General features: G+C 36.9%; 1 protein-coding gene across 1 annotated transcript in view; it reads right to left on the bottom strand.

The window, feature by feature from the left end:
- SELENOF (selenoprotein F) overlaps positions 1-18,824 on the bottom strand; it is a 49,978-nt gene that overhangs the window by 28,519 nt on the left and 2,635 nt on the right. Inside the window, exon 2 of the mRNA XM_080802020.1 lies at positions 14,641-14,808. Within this exon, the coding sequence (XP_080658146.1) occupies positions 14,641-14,808 (168 nt within the window). The remainder of the gene's footprint in view (positions 1-14,640; positions 14,809-18,824) is intronic.

Below are 18,824 nucleotides of genomic sequence, written 5' to 3'. Positions count from 1 at the left end.
AGAATGGATAAAAAACAAAACCGATCGATATGCTGTCTGCAAGAAACTCATTTTAGACCCAATGACACCTCCAGATTTAAAGTGAAGGGGTGGAAAACCATTTACCATGCTGATGGACATCAAAAGAAGGCTGGGGTAGCAATCTTTATATCAGATAAAGTAGATTTTAAGCCAAAGACTATAAGAGATGAGGAAGGACACTGTATCACACTTAAAGGATCTGTCCGACAAGAAGATCTAACAATTTTAAATACCTATGCCCCTAACATGGGAGCAGCCAATTATATAAACCAGTTAATAACAAAATCAAAAAAACATATGGACAGTAATATAATAATAGTAGGGAACTTTAACACCCTCCCCTCACAGAAATGGACAGATCATCTTAGCGTAAGATCAACAAAGAAATATAGGCTTTAAATGACACATTGTTCCAGATGGACATCACAGTTATATTCAGAACATTCCATCCCAAAGCAACAGAATACACATTCTTCTCTAGTGCACATGGACCATTCTCCAGAATAGATCACATCCTGGGTCACAACTCAGGTCTCAACTGGTACCACAAGACTGGGATCATTCCCTGCATATTTTCAGACCACAATGCTCTGAAACCAAAACTCAATCAGAAAAGTTGGAATGAACTCAAATGCATAGAACCTGAAGAGCATCCTACCACAGACTGCATGGGTTAACCAGGAAACTAAAGAAGAATTAAAAAAATTCATGGAGGGGCGCCTGGGTGGCTCAGTGGGTTAAAGCCTCTGCCTTCGGCTCGGGTCGTGATTCCAGGGTCCTGGGATCGAGCCCCGCGTTGGACTCTCTGCTCAGCAGGGAGCCTGCTTCCCCCTCTCTCTCTGCCTGCCTCTCTGCCTACTTGTGATCTCTGTCTGTCAAATAAATAAATAAATAAATCTTTAAAAAAAAAAATTCATGGAAACAAATGAAAATGAAAACACAACTGTTCAAAATATGTGGGACACAGCAAAGGCAGTCCTGAGAGGAAAGTATATAGTGACGCAAGCCTTTCTCAAGAAACAAGAAAGGTCTCAAAATACACAACCTAACCCTACACCTAGCGGAGCTTGAGAAAGAACAGCAAAGAAAGCCTAAACCCAGCTGAAGAGAAATAATAAAGATCAGAGCAGAAATCAATGAAATAAAAACCAAAAGAACAGGAGAACTGATCAATGAAACTAGGAGCTGGTTCTTTGAAAGAATTAATAAAAGTGATAAGCCCCTGGCCAGATTTACCAAAAAGAAAAGAGAAAGGACCCAAATTAGTAAATCATGAATGAAAGAGGAGAGAATCACAACTAACATCAAATAAATACAAACAATCGTTGTTGTTGTTGTTGTTTAGATTTTATTTATTTATTTGACAGAGATCACAAGTAGGCAGAGAGGTAGGAGAGAGAAGGGGGAAGCAGGTTCCTCACTGAGCAGAGAGCCCAATGTGGGGCTCGATCCCAGGACCCTGGGATCATGACCTGAGCAGAAGGCAGAGGCTTTAACCCACGGAGCCACCCAGGCATACCCTAGTAGTAAAGCTTTTGTCAAGACTTCACTTCCAGTCACTGAAGCAGCAGGTAACTGGTTTATCTGCTGACACTTCCACACACTTTGACTAATGGCATTCTTGCAAAGGCACAATGAATGAATATGGAGGATTAGGAAATAAGTTCAACTTTAGCAAATGAAGCTGGCAAATATAATTCTCTAATATTATATCCTTGAGATTATAGTATTTTTAGGTCCTTTCTAATGAACTCTGAAAAAACAAAGCAACGACTATACCTGGGGAAGCTAAGGATAAAGCTTATTCTACTACACTATAAAATGATATTTATTTTTGTATCTTTAGTTTCTGCCTTAAGATTGAGAAAGCTACAAAACAAGCAAGGAAACATCTACCTTAATTTAAATTAAGTTCTGAGAAAGTAAGAGAACACTGGGGAATCTTTCACTAAGATACAATTACTGTTCCATTGAAAAGCTCATTGAAAATGTATTACAATAAAGAACAACAAGATGAAACAAAAACCAAGAAATAAAAATTTTTTTTTACATCACTACATTCTAAATTAAATTAGACCATTCTAACTACAAAATCTGAGGGAAAACAGAACAAGGTTTCTTCCAGTATTGTGATGAATAATAGAATTTGTTCACGTACCTAAAACAAAGAGACCTTCGTAATCGAGTTAGGACTATAATGATTAGACTTTCACCTGAAAACAAACACACCCACAGATACACCCCCTTCCCCATCAATAGTTAGTGGTATGTATAATCCAGGGTCATTACCTGGGAACAATGCATTTAATTCTACTGATATTTAGGAAATATAATAGAATGAAAAGAAATAACCAGACACACCACCACCATATTTCCTCAGGTCAAAACATCCAAAGAATTGGTAAAAATGATCCTGAGCTTGAGTATCTTTTTTTTCCTAGAGATTTTTTCTATTAATTTGACAGAGAAAGAGAGAGAAAGAGAGACATCCCAAGGAAGCACAGTGGCAGGTAAAGGGAGAGGGAAAAGCAGGCTCCCTCCTGAGCAGAGGTCCAAGAGCCCTGACTGACATGAAGGCAGAGGCTGAACTGACTGAGCCACCTAGGTGCCCCCCTCAGCTTAAATATCTTAGTAAATAGTTTTTTTGTTTGTTTGTTTTTAAAATTTTACTTATTTATTTGACAGACAGAGAGACACATAAGAGAGAGCACAAGCAGGGGGAGTGGGAGAGGAGAAGGAGGCTTCCCACTGAGCAGGGAGCCTGATGTGGGGCTCAATTCTAGGACCCTGGGATTACCACCTGAGCCGAAGGCAGACACTTAATGACTGAGTCACCCAGGCGCCCCTAGTAAGTAGTTTTAAAATAAAACCAACTAGCCCCTTGGTAAAAATATTTTAGAAAATGGCAAAGTAGTACTTAATAAAAATTTCATTGTCTTTTTGCTCCTCAATGTTTGAAAAATACAGCCCATTTTCCTCTTAATTTGAAGAACTAAGATCCAGACAAAGTATAGTTCCAACACCCAAATATTCAATAGCCTCCAAAAAATACCACAGGGATGCTATTTTATAGCAGCAAAGGCTGCTTTTTAAAAGAGAATTCAATTGTTAGTGTTATTACCATACCAATATTGAACATCATTATTTGTCACAAAATGGGCAATTATGATCATCTTTAAGAAAGGCTGCAAATATCTGAAATAAAAAACAAAACAACTGGCACAAATTACATTATGGTTGCTCTCTATTAAAACCAAAGGTAATCACCTCATATATACTAAGATACAAAAATAAAATTATAATAACCCAAAAGCCTAAATATCTTAAATACTAAAAGTGTCAATATGAAAGTGGAACAAAAGACACTAGGTTGTTGCACACATTTTGATTTTTTGCCCACTTTCTGACAAGCACACTATCAAGTTTAGAACTCATTACAGTACCCAGATGAGCTTTTAACACATTTCTTCAAAAGGAAAACAGAAAACGCAGCTTCTACCTAAGGGGTGTGCTTTTATGAAAAGTTATCCTCCTTACCGCCCCTTCTCCCATCCCCCACCATTGCACTAAGGGGCTACCTTGTAACTAGTTGAAGTCTACTGTAGCCTTCTTTCATTGAGGCTACGAGTTTCTCGAGGCATCTTTACTCACCCTTCCAACCCAGTAAATCGATAGATCCTGAAGGTTTTATTGCCTAAATCTTTTCAGATCTGTCCCTTCTCCATTTTTACTACCAATATGTTGGCTTAAGCCCTTTATCTTGCCTCTGGAAAATGGCAATGTAGGTTATTTTTCTGGCAACAGTATTCCCTTCTGTCCTACCAACTATCCTTCATGCTGATGACAAAATTCATTGAAATACAAATCTGATGCCAGTTATTTATAATTTTTTAATTTTGTCCCCTGCCTACAGGATAGAGTCCAAACTTCTTTTCAAGACATACAGGCACTACTCTTCCTAACCAGCATCATCTATCATCATAACCAAGCTATTTGATTTATCTAAGAAGGCCATCTTTTTCATGACTTTGACTTTTCACTAAATTTTCCTTTTGCCAGAGAGGACTTTCTAATAGTTTTTCAAGTTAGCATAAACAGCAACTTCTATATAAGCAAGTAGTGGTATTTACCTCAACTGTCAAAAGGTAGTTATGTCCTTCCTTCTGTGTGCTATCATGGCACCTGAGTATATTTAAAGAAACCAATGCATCTGGAAATAACAAAGAAACTGTACAGAAGGGTACAGAAGTAAAATTTTTCCTCTGCCTCCCACCTGCACTAACTTTTTAACTATTTTTAGTTCTTCTGTTGGTCACTTTTATAGTGATTAATGCGGTTATATCTATAGTTCTGAATACATCAACTTTAAGAGAATATATAGATCTTGTCCTCTTTCCAACATCTATTTATTTTATTTCTCTTTAAATGGGCACCTTCCTAACACTGGATATTATGTTTTAGCCTAATAAAATATCCTGCCAACTGCATTCTACTTCCATGCCTATTTCTTCTACTTGACTCCTTGAGGACGGTGACTACTGTCTTACTTTGACATTCTCCAAGCCTACAAGAAGAAATCTTTATTTTTTATTATTATTTTTTAAAAAAGATTTTATTTATTTATTTGACAGACAGAGATCACAAGTAGGCAGAGAGGCAGGCAGAGAGAGAGAGAGGGAAGCAGGCTCGCTGCTGAGCAGAGATCCCAATATGGGGCTGGATCCCAGGACCATGGGATCATGACCTGAGCCGAAGACAGAGGCTTTAACCCACTGAGCCACCCAGGCACCCCAATTTTTTATTATTTTTTTAAAAGACTTTTTAATTATTTATTGAGCAGAGAGATAAAGAGCACAAGTAGGCAGAGCGGCAGGCAGAGGGAGAGGGAGAAGCAGGCTCTCTGCTCAGCGGAGAGCCTGATGCGCGGCTTGATCCCAGGACCCTGGAATCATGACCTGAGCTGAAGGCAGCCGCTTAACTGACTGAGCCATCTAGGTGCCCCAAGAAGAAACATTTAGTGTATAAACAAAGTTTATTTTGACTATGAGATAGGTATGTCTAGGAAATACAATTGTAAGGCAGCCTGGAAACAGAACATGAATTACTTTAATGGTTTATTTCCTTTTTAAATATTGTAATCTGCAAATGTGATTAAAATGTTTTAATACGCTTAGACTCTTAATCCTAATTTATAAATACCAAAAAAACTGACATTTTAAAATTAAAGACAGATGAAACGCTACATTTAGAAAATACTAAAAAATTAAATATTTCAGTTCAATTAAATAATTATACAAAATGTTTAAGACTTCTGTTACATAAATATGATACATATATTTATAACCATTTACTAGCTGATGACTTTAGGTAAGATCTCTATGTCTTAGACTCAATTAGAAAATGGGGATAATAATGGTACTTATTGCAGAGTTGTGAAGATTATATAAATTAATTCAGATAACGGACTTGCAACAGTGCCCTTCATCTAGTAACAAATGTTAGTGGCTATTATTAAGTAAAATTTGTGTTGGTATGCAAGAGTCTTAGCGATTCTTTCAGTGAATTAGATCTGTTGCCAAACATTATTCACATCTTTTAAAAAAGCTCCTTAGTGACTAATGTTTTTATATTATAATCAGAATAATCTGTTTAAGATTTATATTTGTTTCCTTTGAAGAAATCAGTTCATGTACTGATGCTACAGACACACTACAAAAATGAAGCTATTTTAAGCAACTGTGAAATTTCTTTAGTGACTACAATTTCACGCACAGTTGGCTTAACCTCCATTTCATCCTTCTATGTTTCACACACCAGTAGCATCTCTACCCGTAGCAGATAGGCTAAAGCTTAACACATGCCACTTTCTTGAATAATGTTGCTTAAGCCGACTTCTAAATAACTCTGAAACTGGCTACAGATTTTCCATGTAAATTGAATAGAACTAAATGTTTTGATGTTCTTTTACCTGAATTATGAAATACTATGTGACTTATTTAAAATGTTTGGGCCTTAAATAAGCCAAATTTGTTAATATATCCTTGAAAACACTAAGTAATGGGAGTCATTAATGTCTATTGTATACTGAAAAATAAAGATTAAGTAATTTAAAATAAAAACTAGTGATTGTGTTAACTAGAAATGCAAAAGGGACCTTCGAAAAGTCAGTCTGGTGTTTTATATTTAACTCATTTATTTTCTTCCAGTAAGCCTGTGAAATAGGTATTCACATTTTCAAGATGAGAGACAGAATAGAGGTAAAAGCTTGAGACTCTAGAGCGCATGGGTGGCTCAGTTGGTTATGAGTCTGCCTTTGGCTCAGGTCATGATCCCAGGGTGCTGGAACTGAGTCCTGCTTTTGGCTCCCTGCTCAGTATGGGGGCCTGCTTCTCCCTCTCCCTCTGCCCATCCCACCCGCTTGTGTTCTATTTCAAATAAATAAAATCTTTAAAAAAATGAAGTAAAAATAAAAACTTGGGAATCTGGAGTCAAAAAGACTTGAGATGAAGCCAGGTTATGGCACCTAATTGCTTAGGTAACTTTGGATAGATAACACCCTAGTTTCCTCTTCTGTTAAATAGGGATAGTAGTATTACATTATAGTTGTTGTAAGGATTAAATAATGTAGGTTAGATACTTTAGCGTATAACCAAGGTACAAAAAACACTCAAAGGTGAGCCAGTTAATTACTCAACAAAAGTGAAGATTCCAAAGTAATTTGCTAACTCAAAGTCACAAAACTAGTAGCTAAGATAATAATTAACTCTTTCAAAAACTTCAATAAACAGGGAAAAGGGGATAAACTTCTAATAAACTAAACCTATATTAATATTTCCTCTCTACTGTCTCTGGCTTGCTAGGAATGCATGTAAATGTGAAGGAAGAAAATGGGAATGCTACTATATGCTATACAAACTGGACCAATTAGCATTAGTCTAATCCCAAGTCAAGTAATGGAGTGGGAAGTGGAAGGGATCTAACTATATTCTTAAAATTATTTTATGCACTATTTAGGTCCACTCATTCAAATTTAGTGTAATACAATCATTACCAAAGATAAATATTTTTTACTTTTTAATATTATCTTAGTATATTTTTAAGTGAAAATAAAAGCACTCTATCAAATGTCTGTACTGTTGAGCTATTTTCCAGAACCAATAATGGTATAATTTGGTGATCTGTAGTCTAGGCTTCTACTTGTATCCTGTAAATGAGACCAAGATGTTCCAAAATTCAAGTAAAAGAAATTTTAAGTCACTTTAAAGCTTTTCTCCTCCAAAATTTTCTTAACCTTTGAAATCTGTTACCATGTATTAGTTTACAAAGATAAGCAACATAGGAATGTTAGTAGGAAAATAACTGCAAGTAGTCTGATAACTTGCTTTTTTTTTTTTCACAAAGTGATCATTTTTATACTACAAATATAATTTAATTTACTTTCTGTTATTTCTGCTTTCAAAGAATATCATAGCTTCAAACTGATGTGTCATCTGAAACTTTGAAAACCAGTAATATATTTTATTCTAAACTTACTTTATAAATTTTATTTTTTTAAAGGATTTTATTTAATTTGAGAGAGAGAGAAAGAGAGAGAGAGAGAGAGACCGCATGAACAAGCATAAGTAGGAGGAGCAGCAGAGGCAAAGGGAGAAGCAGGCTCCCTGTTGAGCACAGAGCCCTATACAGCGCTTATCCCAGGACCCTGGGATCCTGAACTGAGCCGAAGGCAGATGCTTAAACAACTGAGCAACCCAGCACCCCCTAAATTGACTTTAAAAAAGGGTCTCATTCAATTTCTGGAATAGGTTTGTCCTAAGACAAAACTCCACTTTATCAATTTTTTTTGAGAGAGGGCACATGTGAGTGGGAGTGGGTGGGAAGGGCAGAGGGAGAAAGAATCTTAAACAGGCTCCATGCCCAGAATGAGTTCAATGAGGGGCTCAGTCTCCTGACCCTGAGATCATGACCTGAGCCAAAATCAAGAGTCAGATGCTTAACTGATAAGCCACCCAAGTGCCCTGGTTTTGAAATTTTTTTTTAGTAAAATCCTTTCTCTCCAAATGCAATTTTCATACAATCATTTTGAAATGATCAGAATGCTACATATTTTTAAAATTCATTTTTGTAGTATTTTTCTTTAAAATATGTTAATCAGCAGGACTCAAAAATTTGAAATCAGGGTTATGTCTGGCATAATTTATTTCTGCATTTTGTTCCACATAAACAAGTAGTTGTGAATGGTGAAAAAGTTTTCATACTACTAATTCTGTTATCATATTTCTTCTAGTTCTTGATTCAACTGATTTAGGAGCTCAAAAGTGGAGTAACAGAAAATTTTGTTCCAAATTTTTAAGACTGGCAAGTATAATAGTTCATGTTGTATCTCTTACCTATTTTTTTTAAATCCTACTTTGGCAACAGCAATTATTATTATGCTATTCTTGGATCCTCTAAATTTTTCGTTTTTAATCAGCAAATCAGATACTACCACCAGCCCTAACTATTCACCTAGGATTTATTATACGCCAGGAACTATTCTAAGCAGTGCACACACATTAACTCATTTAATCCTCATAACCACCCTATGAGATGTTAACTATTATTATCTCCAATTTATAAGTAAGGAAAAAGACACAGAGTGATCAAGTTTGTTCAAGATTGTCAGCTGAGAAAAGACTATTTTTTTAAAAAAAGATTTTATTTATTCATTTGAAAGAGAGCAAGCAAGCACATGAGCAAGGGGGAGAGAGACAGAGGGAGAAACAGAGTCCCAACTGAGCATGGAGCCCAACGTGGGGCTAAATACCAGGACTATGACCCGAGCCAAAGGAAGCCGCTTAACCATCTGAACCACCCAGGAGCCCCAAGACTTTCTGAACCTAGTTTGGTTCCAGAGCCTGTGCTCTTAACCACTACTCTAAATTCCCTCCTTACACAATCAAGAATTAATAAACAATGAATTAAGTTGAAATCACTTGCTTTTGGGTTCGTATTTTTTACTAATTCAGCTAACTCAATTTTTTTTCTCTCCGAAGGTATGCTGGTTTCATCACTAGCCAAATCTTTAGGAAGATAACTTACAGATAAGGTAGGTGTAAATGCAAAAGAACAGGAAGTACTAAAAACCAACTAAATAACTGATAATTATTTAATTAAATAATAAAAATATTTCGAAAGAAAAAGGGAAGCAGTGGGACTATAAGGATTTGATGAACTAAGATCTTAAAGAGAACAGGTGCCATCTAAGGAAATAGGGGCAAACAATGAAGGAAAAATACAAAAATCCTATAATAACTATGTCCGGAAGAAGCTGAAATCATTAAGACATGAAAACCTTAAATGAATGAGAGGAAAAAAGCACAAGTTGCCTTAATCAAGTTCAAGTACACAGAACTGCTAAGATTATAAAACGAAGAGAAAAACACCCATCTATTGAAATACTATAATCTTATAAATTTCAAATAATAGAAGTTAAAAAAATTCTTAATAGAAAAAAATTTGATTTATGCTTATCCTCAGGAAAATTCCAGGAAACTTTTAATCTGATAGTGGTGTACTGTTTGAAAAAATACTTATTAAGGTTATAGCAGTCAGACCTCGATCTCAAAATCTGTGTTAAAAAATTAATTAATGTCTCTTTTTAGATTTGGGATGCTTGCAGTATCTTTATAATTAAAATATACAAATGAGAGACCTACACTTAGATGAAAAGTTATAACACGTGTTATTAATCGGTAACTGCCAACATAAAGACAAATCTTTTTATATTCAGCATAAGTGAAATATATGGACATATATACATAAATATTTTTAAATTACCTTTTCTATGTCTACCAGTAGTTGATCAAGCTATTCTCTGGCCTACAAACTTCCACTGGCTCCCATTCCCTCAAGAGAAAGTCCAGACCTCTTAGCATGGCTTGTAAGACTCACGATGTCCTGGTTCCTGCTTGTATTTCTGGACTTTTCCCTTGCCACCTTGCACTCTTGGTCTATCTCCCGTATCCAGAGATGCCATTTCGATTCCCGTTTCTTCTACTCACCTGGGTACATTTTCTATCAATTCTCAACCTAGATCTTACCTCTCCTAAGCTTTGTTCCCTTTACTCCTAGCACACCACACCTATCCCTCTAGCCTTACTTGCCTGCTTACCAGTCTATCTCCCCACTAGACTGACTGTAAGCTCCTTGAGGGTAGGGACTGCCCCTCAGTTGTTTTTTTTTTTTTTTTTTTTGTTTAAGATAGATTTACTGATTGAGCAGGGGGGAGAGGGAGAGAGGGAGAGAGAAAATCTTAAGCCAACTCTGCAGTGAGCATGGAACCCGATTCAGGGCTTGATCTCAAGACCTTGAGATCATGACCTGAGCTAAAATCAAGAGTTGGATGCTTAGCCGACTGAGCCACCCAGGTGCCCAACGCCCTTCAATTTTTGTATCAGCAATGCCTAGGTTGGTGCCTGGTATATAAAAAGCACTTGGTAAGCATTTAATGAAAAAAAAAAAAAAAAAAAAAAAAGATCACGGTTTCCAACTTATTCTTAGTAAAAACAGCCTCACTCAAGGACAAAAACTTATGAAATACTATATGCTAAAGGCCAGAGATTCAGAAAGACACCATCCTAGACTTCAAAGAACATAATTTTATGGAATGAGAAAGAAAAGCAAAATAATAGATACAATATAGTGAAGGTAAGTGCATATCAAGGTCTCTTCAGTGCTTTGAGAATACAGAGGTATAGGTAACATAACCTGGGAGTCCTAGTGGTAGAGACGTAAGGGAGCTGAAATTAGGGAAACCTTCCCAAAAGGGTAGACACTTGAGCTAAATCTTTAAAAAGACAGATCAAGTAATAGCTACTTACTCTAGTCACAGCGGGGTATGGGAGGGGAGGGGAGAGTAACACTTATCTATGGGATTGCTTACCTAGTATCTGCTCTTCAGTGCTTCATCTCTCTGTACCCCAGTGCAACATTCCACATAGCTGCTGTGGCAGCCAATGGGCCTTGTATTATTCTCTATCTTGGCCAACAACTGGTTAGTGATCTAACCTGAGCTAGTAACAATCCCTGCCTCAAATATTTCAAAAATATCAATGAGAAAGAATTAATCCTTTTCTCATGGGAAAAGCTAAAAGATACAACACTTGGGAACTGGCAGTTACTACACTGTCCCACCACAAGGAAACAGTCAGTCAGTAGTGGGGGAAAAAAAAAATGTTCCCTTCCTTTCCATCTTAAGATTTTATATATTAAGCTCAAGTTACTCATGCTATCTGTATAAAATACTAACTGTATAAAAGTAGCACCAAGATTTAAATATTTAAAGTCAAATATTTTTTCTTTCATTAGTTTACCTTTTTCCTTCCAACTACAAATCAGTATGCTCTTTACAATTAAGCCAATATCCTAATGTATATAAATGGTATCTAGATACATAGTTATGAACAAAACTAGTAGTAAATTAACTTATCAAAAATTCTCATTCTAGCTAGTATTTGTGATGCTTACTAGTAGGTCCTTTATAAACAGAATGGGTAGGAGAGAAGGAGACCCAATAAAAATAATGGAGTATATATTTACGGAATAAGAGATTTAAAAGACATTTTCTGCTATTAAGATTTTTCTTTAAAAGCAAATTTTAAGCTTCTGGCTATCAAAGACTAACTTCAGCCTGTTAAGTGAGTAAGCATTACTAAAAATGATTAGCCTCATCTCTGGAAAGGCTTATAAACCATATCACTAAGAACCAAAGTGAATGATACTGGTTACACTTTTTTTTTTTTTTTTTAAAGATTTTACTTATTTATTTGACAGAGAGAGATCACAAGTAGGCAGAGAGGCAAGCAGAGAGAGAGAGGAGAGGAAGCAGGCTCCTTGCCGAGCAGAGAGCCTGATGTGGGCTCGATCCCAGGACCCTGAGATCATGACCTGAGCTGAAGGCAGAGGCTTAACCCACTGAGCCACCCAGGCGCCCCACACTTCTTAATTATATATAAATTGCTAAAACACTCCTGTATATAAAGTAATTTTATCTTCTAAAGAATTTATGTTTACAATGATTTATACAGACACATACACACAGAGACATGTTTAAGTACTCCTAATGTTTTTAATGTAAGGTACTAGTCTATGCAGATTTTTACTTTTATTAAACTATGATTTCAAAATTAAGCCTTAAGCCAGGGTTGAGATAGACAAAAGTACTGCATATGTTACATATGCTCATGTACCAGTAGTCTAGACAGCAGTGCTGCACACATTAAATCAAGTCTCACTTTTATACTTGAATGTGGTTTGCATCTAAATGGAGGCTTGTCCAATATGCCATACTCTGTATGTCCAGCATATTTCTAAGGGTTTCTGACATGTTTTGGTTCTACCATTCATTGATTTTGTACAACACTGTGCTAGCAAATGCTTAATGAGAAGTAAGTACATTGTAGAGATGAGGGGAAAGGTATAAAGAAAAAACAATGGATACAGCATAAAAGTTATGTTAGGATACAGGCTCACTTGCACTTACAATTACTTCAGCTTGTAATTAGTTAGGCATATATTAACTGGTAGACTATTTGCTGATGATTATTGCTGCACTGTAAGTGCTGAGAAGTGTCAAGATACCACACAGAGCTTAATTAATAATTAAAAGTGAACAGGAATATAATTTGAGAAGCATGTGATTTAAGCTTGGTTGTAATAAAAGTATAACATAAAAATGGTATGCTATGAAGGATTGCTGAGAAAGGGCAGTAAGTTAAAAAAAAAAAAAAGGTTTTATATGCACCTGGTTTACAATTTAGGAGTATTTGATACCACTTAAAGGAGAAAGCTTCTCAATTTACCGTAATTATAAGACGAGGAGTGTGATAAACACTGTTTATTATTATAAAACACCCCTTGTTGTTCAATTCTTTTAAGTTTGGTGTCTCAGGAAATAGTCATTGTTGATTAAGTAGTATGGACCATAGAATAACAGCATTATGATTAGAAGATGACATACAGATTCCTTTGGCAATTTGTCCCACATGAGTATCTCTAAATAAATAAATAAATAAATCCATGCCCTGCCCCCCCGCCCCAAATCAAGAGGGAAGGGTCTTACTAAATTAGTTAAGTCATATATCTATTTAAAATCAAGTTTTTAAAACTTGTTTAGATATGACCTTACATGCAATGAAGTCTAGTTCATATACATAGAAATTTTTTTTTTTTAAGATTTATTTCTTTGACAGAGTGTGAGTGAGAGAGCACAAGCAGGGGGACTGGCAGAGGGGGAAGCAGGCTCCCCACTGAGCTGGGAGCCCAATGCAGGGCTTGATCCCAAAGCCCAAGATTATGACCTGAGCCAAAGGCAGACGCTTAACTGACTGAGCCACCCAGCCGCCCCTAAAAATCTTCTAAACGTGAAAATACATCAACATTATATTTGAACCAAGAAAATGAAAAACATAGAAGACTTAGAAGCTATCCTGGGGACAGGAGGAATTTCAGGTTCACAACCGAGGAAATGAATATTAAATTTTGGTTAAATATTAACACTTTTAAAGGTTTGCTTACTTTTTTAGAACGGTAAAATGATACTTGGTGTTAGAAATAAACCTTTACTACCTAGCAAGATACAATTACAGAAAGCTTTACAAACTGTTAACACCTCAAAACAGAATTCAGTATGTACAAGTGAAAGAGAATGGGAAAAGGAAACCTAACAGAGATGCTAACTCTTTTTCTCATTCCAAACACAGGGGACTCACTGATTCAATTTTATCTGGCTTATATAAATGATCTTTCCAGCCTACTTCTTCATTTTAAAAAGTATAGGGGCCTTTATGAAAAAATTTAAGAACTGAGTAAGTTAACCATTAATTTGAACAATGGGACAAAACAGTAGATTTTATTGGACAGTCAGAACTACCTATCCTTTGCTGTTTTCACATGTTAAAGATGAGATTAGGTGTCTATAAATATTAGTAACAGCCATGTAAGTTAACAGACCATATTCTTTGTTAACTAGATAAAAAGTTTATTTATCACCTATAAATATGTGCCAGGTAGTAGGTGTTATACTTTCCTTTTTTTTAAAAGATTTTATTTATTTATCTGGCAGAGAGAGAGAGAGAAGGAGAATGTGTACGCACGAGAGAGAAAGCACAAGAGGGGTGAGGGGCACAGGGACTCCCCGGTGAGCAGGGAGCCTGATGCAGTGCTTGATCCCAGGACCCCGGGATCATGACCTGAGCTGAAGGCAGATGCTTACCCCACTGAACCACCCGGGCACTGTAGGTGCTATACTTTCATCTCCAATTTCACTGTAAGACTGAGTTCTTATTACAAATGAATAGAAGCATCTTCATGTGGCCAGAAGGATCCAAGCATGCTATAGTAATTTTGTAACCCCTCTGCTAAACCACCATGGTAGAATGGGGTCCTGGTATATGAACCTTAACTTTTCCTTCCTGGTTGCTTTAATTGGTCTAGTGGCCCAAAAAGAAAGCACTTGACTTTCTAAAACTACAAAATGTAAAATCTAGAGATTTTATATTTAAGTTGATAAGGCAATTTAACATTTCACCATATCTCAACCACACCAACTAATGGAAGAGAGATACTAGAAAACAATACCTTTTTTGTTTCAAATTGTGCTTCTTCCTGACAGCATCCTCTACAGTCAGGATCCAGCTGAAGCAGGTTAAACTGTCCAAGAAGATCACAAGAGCTGCAGAGCAAGTTGCTGGAGAAGCCCAACTCTCTGCAAGCCTCTGATGAAAACTCTGCCCCAAACGCAGACACCTGAAAATGAACAAAATGAGAAATAAAACGCTATTCTATATTTATATTGGAAAACAATAATTCTTACATAAAACAGATTGAGGTAAGATGAATGAAATGACTTATGCAACCAATCAGAACAATCAGCAAAAGCAGGCTTTCAAAATTATCTGTTCTCTTCCCTTATCCATTCTCTCATGCATGTCTCAGTGAATATGGTATACCTTCATTTAAGGTCAATCCCTCTACCCGCGTTTTGGAGCTTATCTTCTGCACTTTCATAGAGATTTAATTTAATTGGTAAAACTCAATTCTTCAGCCTATTCAAACCTTACGGTTTTAATTGCTCTCCCCACGTTCTGTCATCTCTGAATTGTTACTATAGTCTAGCTTCTGACCCTACCACACAACTAAACTTGCCAAAAATCACTAAATACAAAGGCATTCAAAAGGCTCCAGCTGTTCTTCCCATCACCTGTCCTCCTTCTTAAGTGCTGATGTTTCCCATTTCTATTTCTGGCTCTCTCTTTGCTTTACATATTTTCTATAGATGACTGCATCTTCCCCAAGGCTTCAAATACCCACTTACTGAAAACTCCTGAGTCTTTTACTCGAGTGTCAAACTTCCAAAGCCAACAGTCTAACTGACCTCATTTATATGTTCCATTGGCATAGCAAATTCAAGATCTCCAACACTGAAACTTACCTTTTCTGCTTAAATCTATTCCTCCCAATGTACCTAATAACTTAGTAAAAAGGTGCTATTTTCCCGGACCATCTAGTTGCCCAGGTCAGCCATCCTAGATTCTATATTTTCTGCCATTCTTATAAACAATTAATTAACAAGCCTTGACAATTCTGTTTCTTAAAGAGCTTTCAAATCATTTCTTGCCTCAGTGGCTTAAATGGTTATTGCCAGTCCTGCCTTTATTTACTTCTCCAATCCCATTCTACTTTTCAACTATAATGAATTCCTGGAAGAATAAAATTCCTATTCATACATTTGCTCATACTTTTCCTACATCTAAGGCTCCTTTTCACCTTCTTAATTTCAACTTATTTCCAAGAACCTGATCAGTATCAGTCTTCAGTAAGTCCTCTGGGGCGGTGGGGTGTGGAGAGGGAGTCAGATCCTAATCTTTAGCCATAGTGCTTTTCGGAGAAATAAATTTGTGCACACTTCTAAGACAACATCGCTGATGACACTACTATGTAAATGTAGAATTGTCTGATTCCCTAGTACTGTGAACTCTTTTTAACTCTTTTTTTTTTAATAGCATTAAACTATTATTACTCTGTTTTTAAAGCATTTGTGCTAATTCTCATGTGTGCTGAACAAATGAACTGGTGAAAACTACAGCCTCAAGTAGGGGGAATTTCAGATTGTTTGACTGGAATTGGCTGATCGTTTAGATCAAGGGTATGCAAACTTTATGTAGAGGGCCAGATAGTAACTATGCTAGGCTTTGGTGGCTAAATGGTTGTTTTTTTTTAAATTTTTTTTCAGTGTTCCAAAATTCATTGTTTATGCACCACACCCAGTGCTCCATGCAATACGTGCCCTCCATAATACCCACCACCAGGCTCACTCCCCCCCACCCCTCCAACCCCAAAACCCTCAGTTCTGCTGCAACTACTCAACTCAGGTACAATAGCACAAAAGCAGCACAGACAAAAGTGAGTGGGTGTCTTCCAATAAAACTTCACATAAACAGGGCCAGCTGGACTTGGCCCACCAGTAATAGTTTGTCAAACCTTCTTCAGGATGAACAAGGTAGATAAAAACCCAAGGGCATTTGCCAATGTAAAAAACTAAGGAGTGCTGGCATACTCTCCCAAAATGTTGATTATCCCATTGGTCTTGTGCCACCAGTCAATAACCTAATTTGATACCTTATACATCTTTCATTTTACCTCAGTAATGATGTGGAATGTATGTAATATTCAAAATAGATCGCAGCCCTGTGGGAGGCACCGAAGACACATGCTACTATACAAGTACTTTCAGTAATTTCTTGATTAGTAAAGTGGTATGCTTGACCTATTTCACAGGTTAATTTGTATTTTCCACAGATGGCCACACCAATATATATACATCACCCCACGTGGTGTTCTTACAATGTGACTGGCACTCTTCTACTGAGTAGTAGTTTATTTTCCCTTCCCTTGAATCTGGGCAGGGGCTTGTGACTGATTCTGACCAACAGAGTACAAAAGAAGGAATACTCTGGTTTTTGAGGGTAGGTCATAAAAAGGAAACAGCCTCTGCGTGGTAAGTACTCCTACACACTGTGACTATGCCTCTCCCAGAACACTCAACTTTGGAACTTAGCCACCATGCTGTAAGGTAACCTAAATCAGAGGGACAACATGGAGAGTCCCATGTAGAGAGCAACTGAAGCCCCCAGCTGACAACCGTCATCAATTAGACATATGAATAAAGAACTTCATATTTCAGACCTGTCTTTCAGCAGACACCATGGAACACATAACTCAACCTGCTGTGACTTATCTGAATTGCTGACCCACAGAATCTAAAAGCAAAATAATTGTTTTATACCAATAAAGTTTATGGTGATTTGTTTTTCAGCCATGGTAACTAACAGGCAATAAAAGTGAAATCACTTTGAAACCATGAACTTGTTAACAAATATAAGAAATTGGGGCGCCTGGGTGGCTCAGTGGGTTAAGCCGCTGCCTTCGGCTCAGGTCATGATCTCAGGGTCCTGGGATCGAGTCCCGCATCGAGCTCTCTGCTCAGCAGGGAGCCTGCTTCCCTCTCTCTCTCTCTCTGCCTGCCTCTCTGCCTACTTGTGATCTCTCTCTGTCAAATAAATAAATAAAATCTTAAAAAAAAAAAAACCAAATATAAGAAATTGTTATTGCCAAAGCACGTTTTACAAAACAAAAATTTCAAGTGAATGATCATGCAATCATATTATTGGTGTTATTCTGGCATTTACTGCGCACCTACTGACAGGTGGCATAAATATGCAAAACGTGTTTTTGGAGTCTGATGACATCTTGATTCAAATGCTAGCACAGAGCAATCTTACTTCTGAAATTCTGAATAGGAATAACTATGATTTATCTAGCAGTTTTGAGGATTAAAGGAGAGAAAGTGAATGAAGCATCTAGTTTTCTACCCAGGACACAGTGGGTCCCTGACAGATGTTTGCATTATTCACTTTCTAATACTCTTAAAAACCCTCTTAAGAAATACAAAACACACACACACACACACACACACACACACACACACACGAAATACAAAACACTACTTATGTTTTAATTATTAGACATGGGATAGAGGAGAAGTGTAGTGGAGATACAAGGTTAACGAGTTTCATGAGTGAATTACTTCTTTCTAGCTCTTCTACCATTAGTTTTGCAGACTCAAGGCTTTGTTTTTTGGGGGAGGGGAGAGGCAGAGAGGGGGTGGCCAGAGAATCTTAAGCAGGCTCAATGCCCAGCACAAGCCCGATGTGGAGCTGTATCTCACAACCCTGAAATCATGACCTGAACTGAAATCAAGAGTAAGATGCTTAACCAACTGAGCCACCCAGGTGCCCTGCTCTGAGGGATTTTAGTGAACAAATACATATGAGGCACAATACGAAAAAAAAGAAACAAACCAAAATAAGGTCTCTGTATTCCCTTTGTATTCTCTGTAGCTGTATTCTTGGCATAGGAGCAGGGGGAGTGGAGGGATACAAACACACAAGGTATGGTACTGTTAAGATTGTGCATCTGTGTAATACAGTATAAGATATGATGACAGAATATGCAAGGGAGAGAGTATATCTGAATCTGCATATCTGGAGATGGTATGTAAATTAAGCTTTGCATTTTATCTAAACACTTTAGGACTGGTTGAGGAAGAACATAGTATGTGAGACAGGCTAAAACAAATGACCCCAATTCTTCACCTTATCTTTTGGCTCTTGCAGCAGAGGTAAGTTCTGGGACTTAAGCCTGGCTAAACAAATAAGTATCAAGTGAAACAGGCCTTGTTAAGGAATGTTCAGGAGAATAGA

This window comes from Martes martes (assembly GCF_963455335.1).
Source record: "Martes martes genome assembly, chromosome: 4".
Classification (NCBI taxonomy): Eukaryota; Metazoa; Chordata; class Mammalia; order Carnivora; family Mustelidae; genus Martes; species Martes martes.
This window is presented reverse-complemented; position numbering and strand designations above follow the sequence as displayed.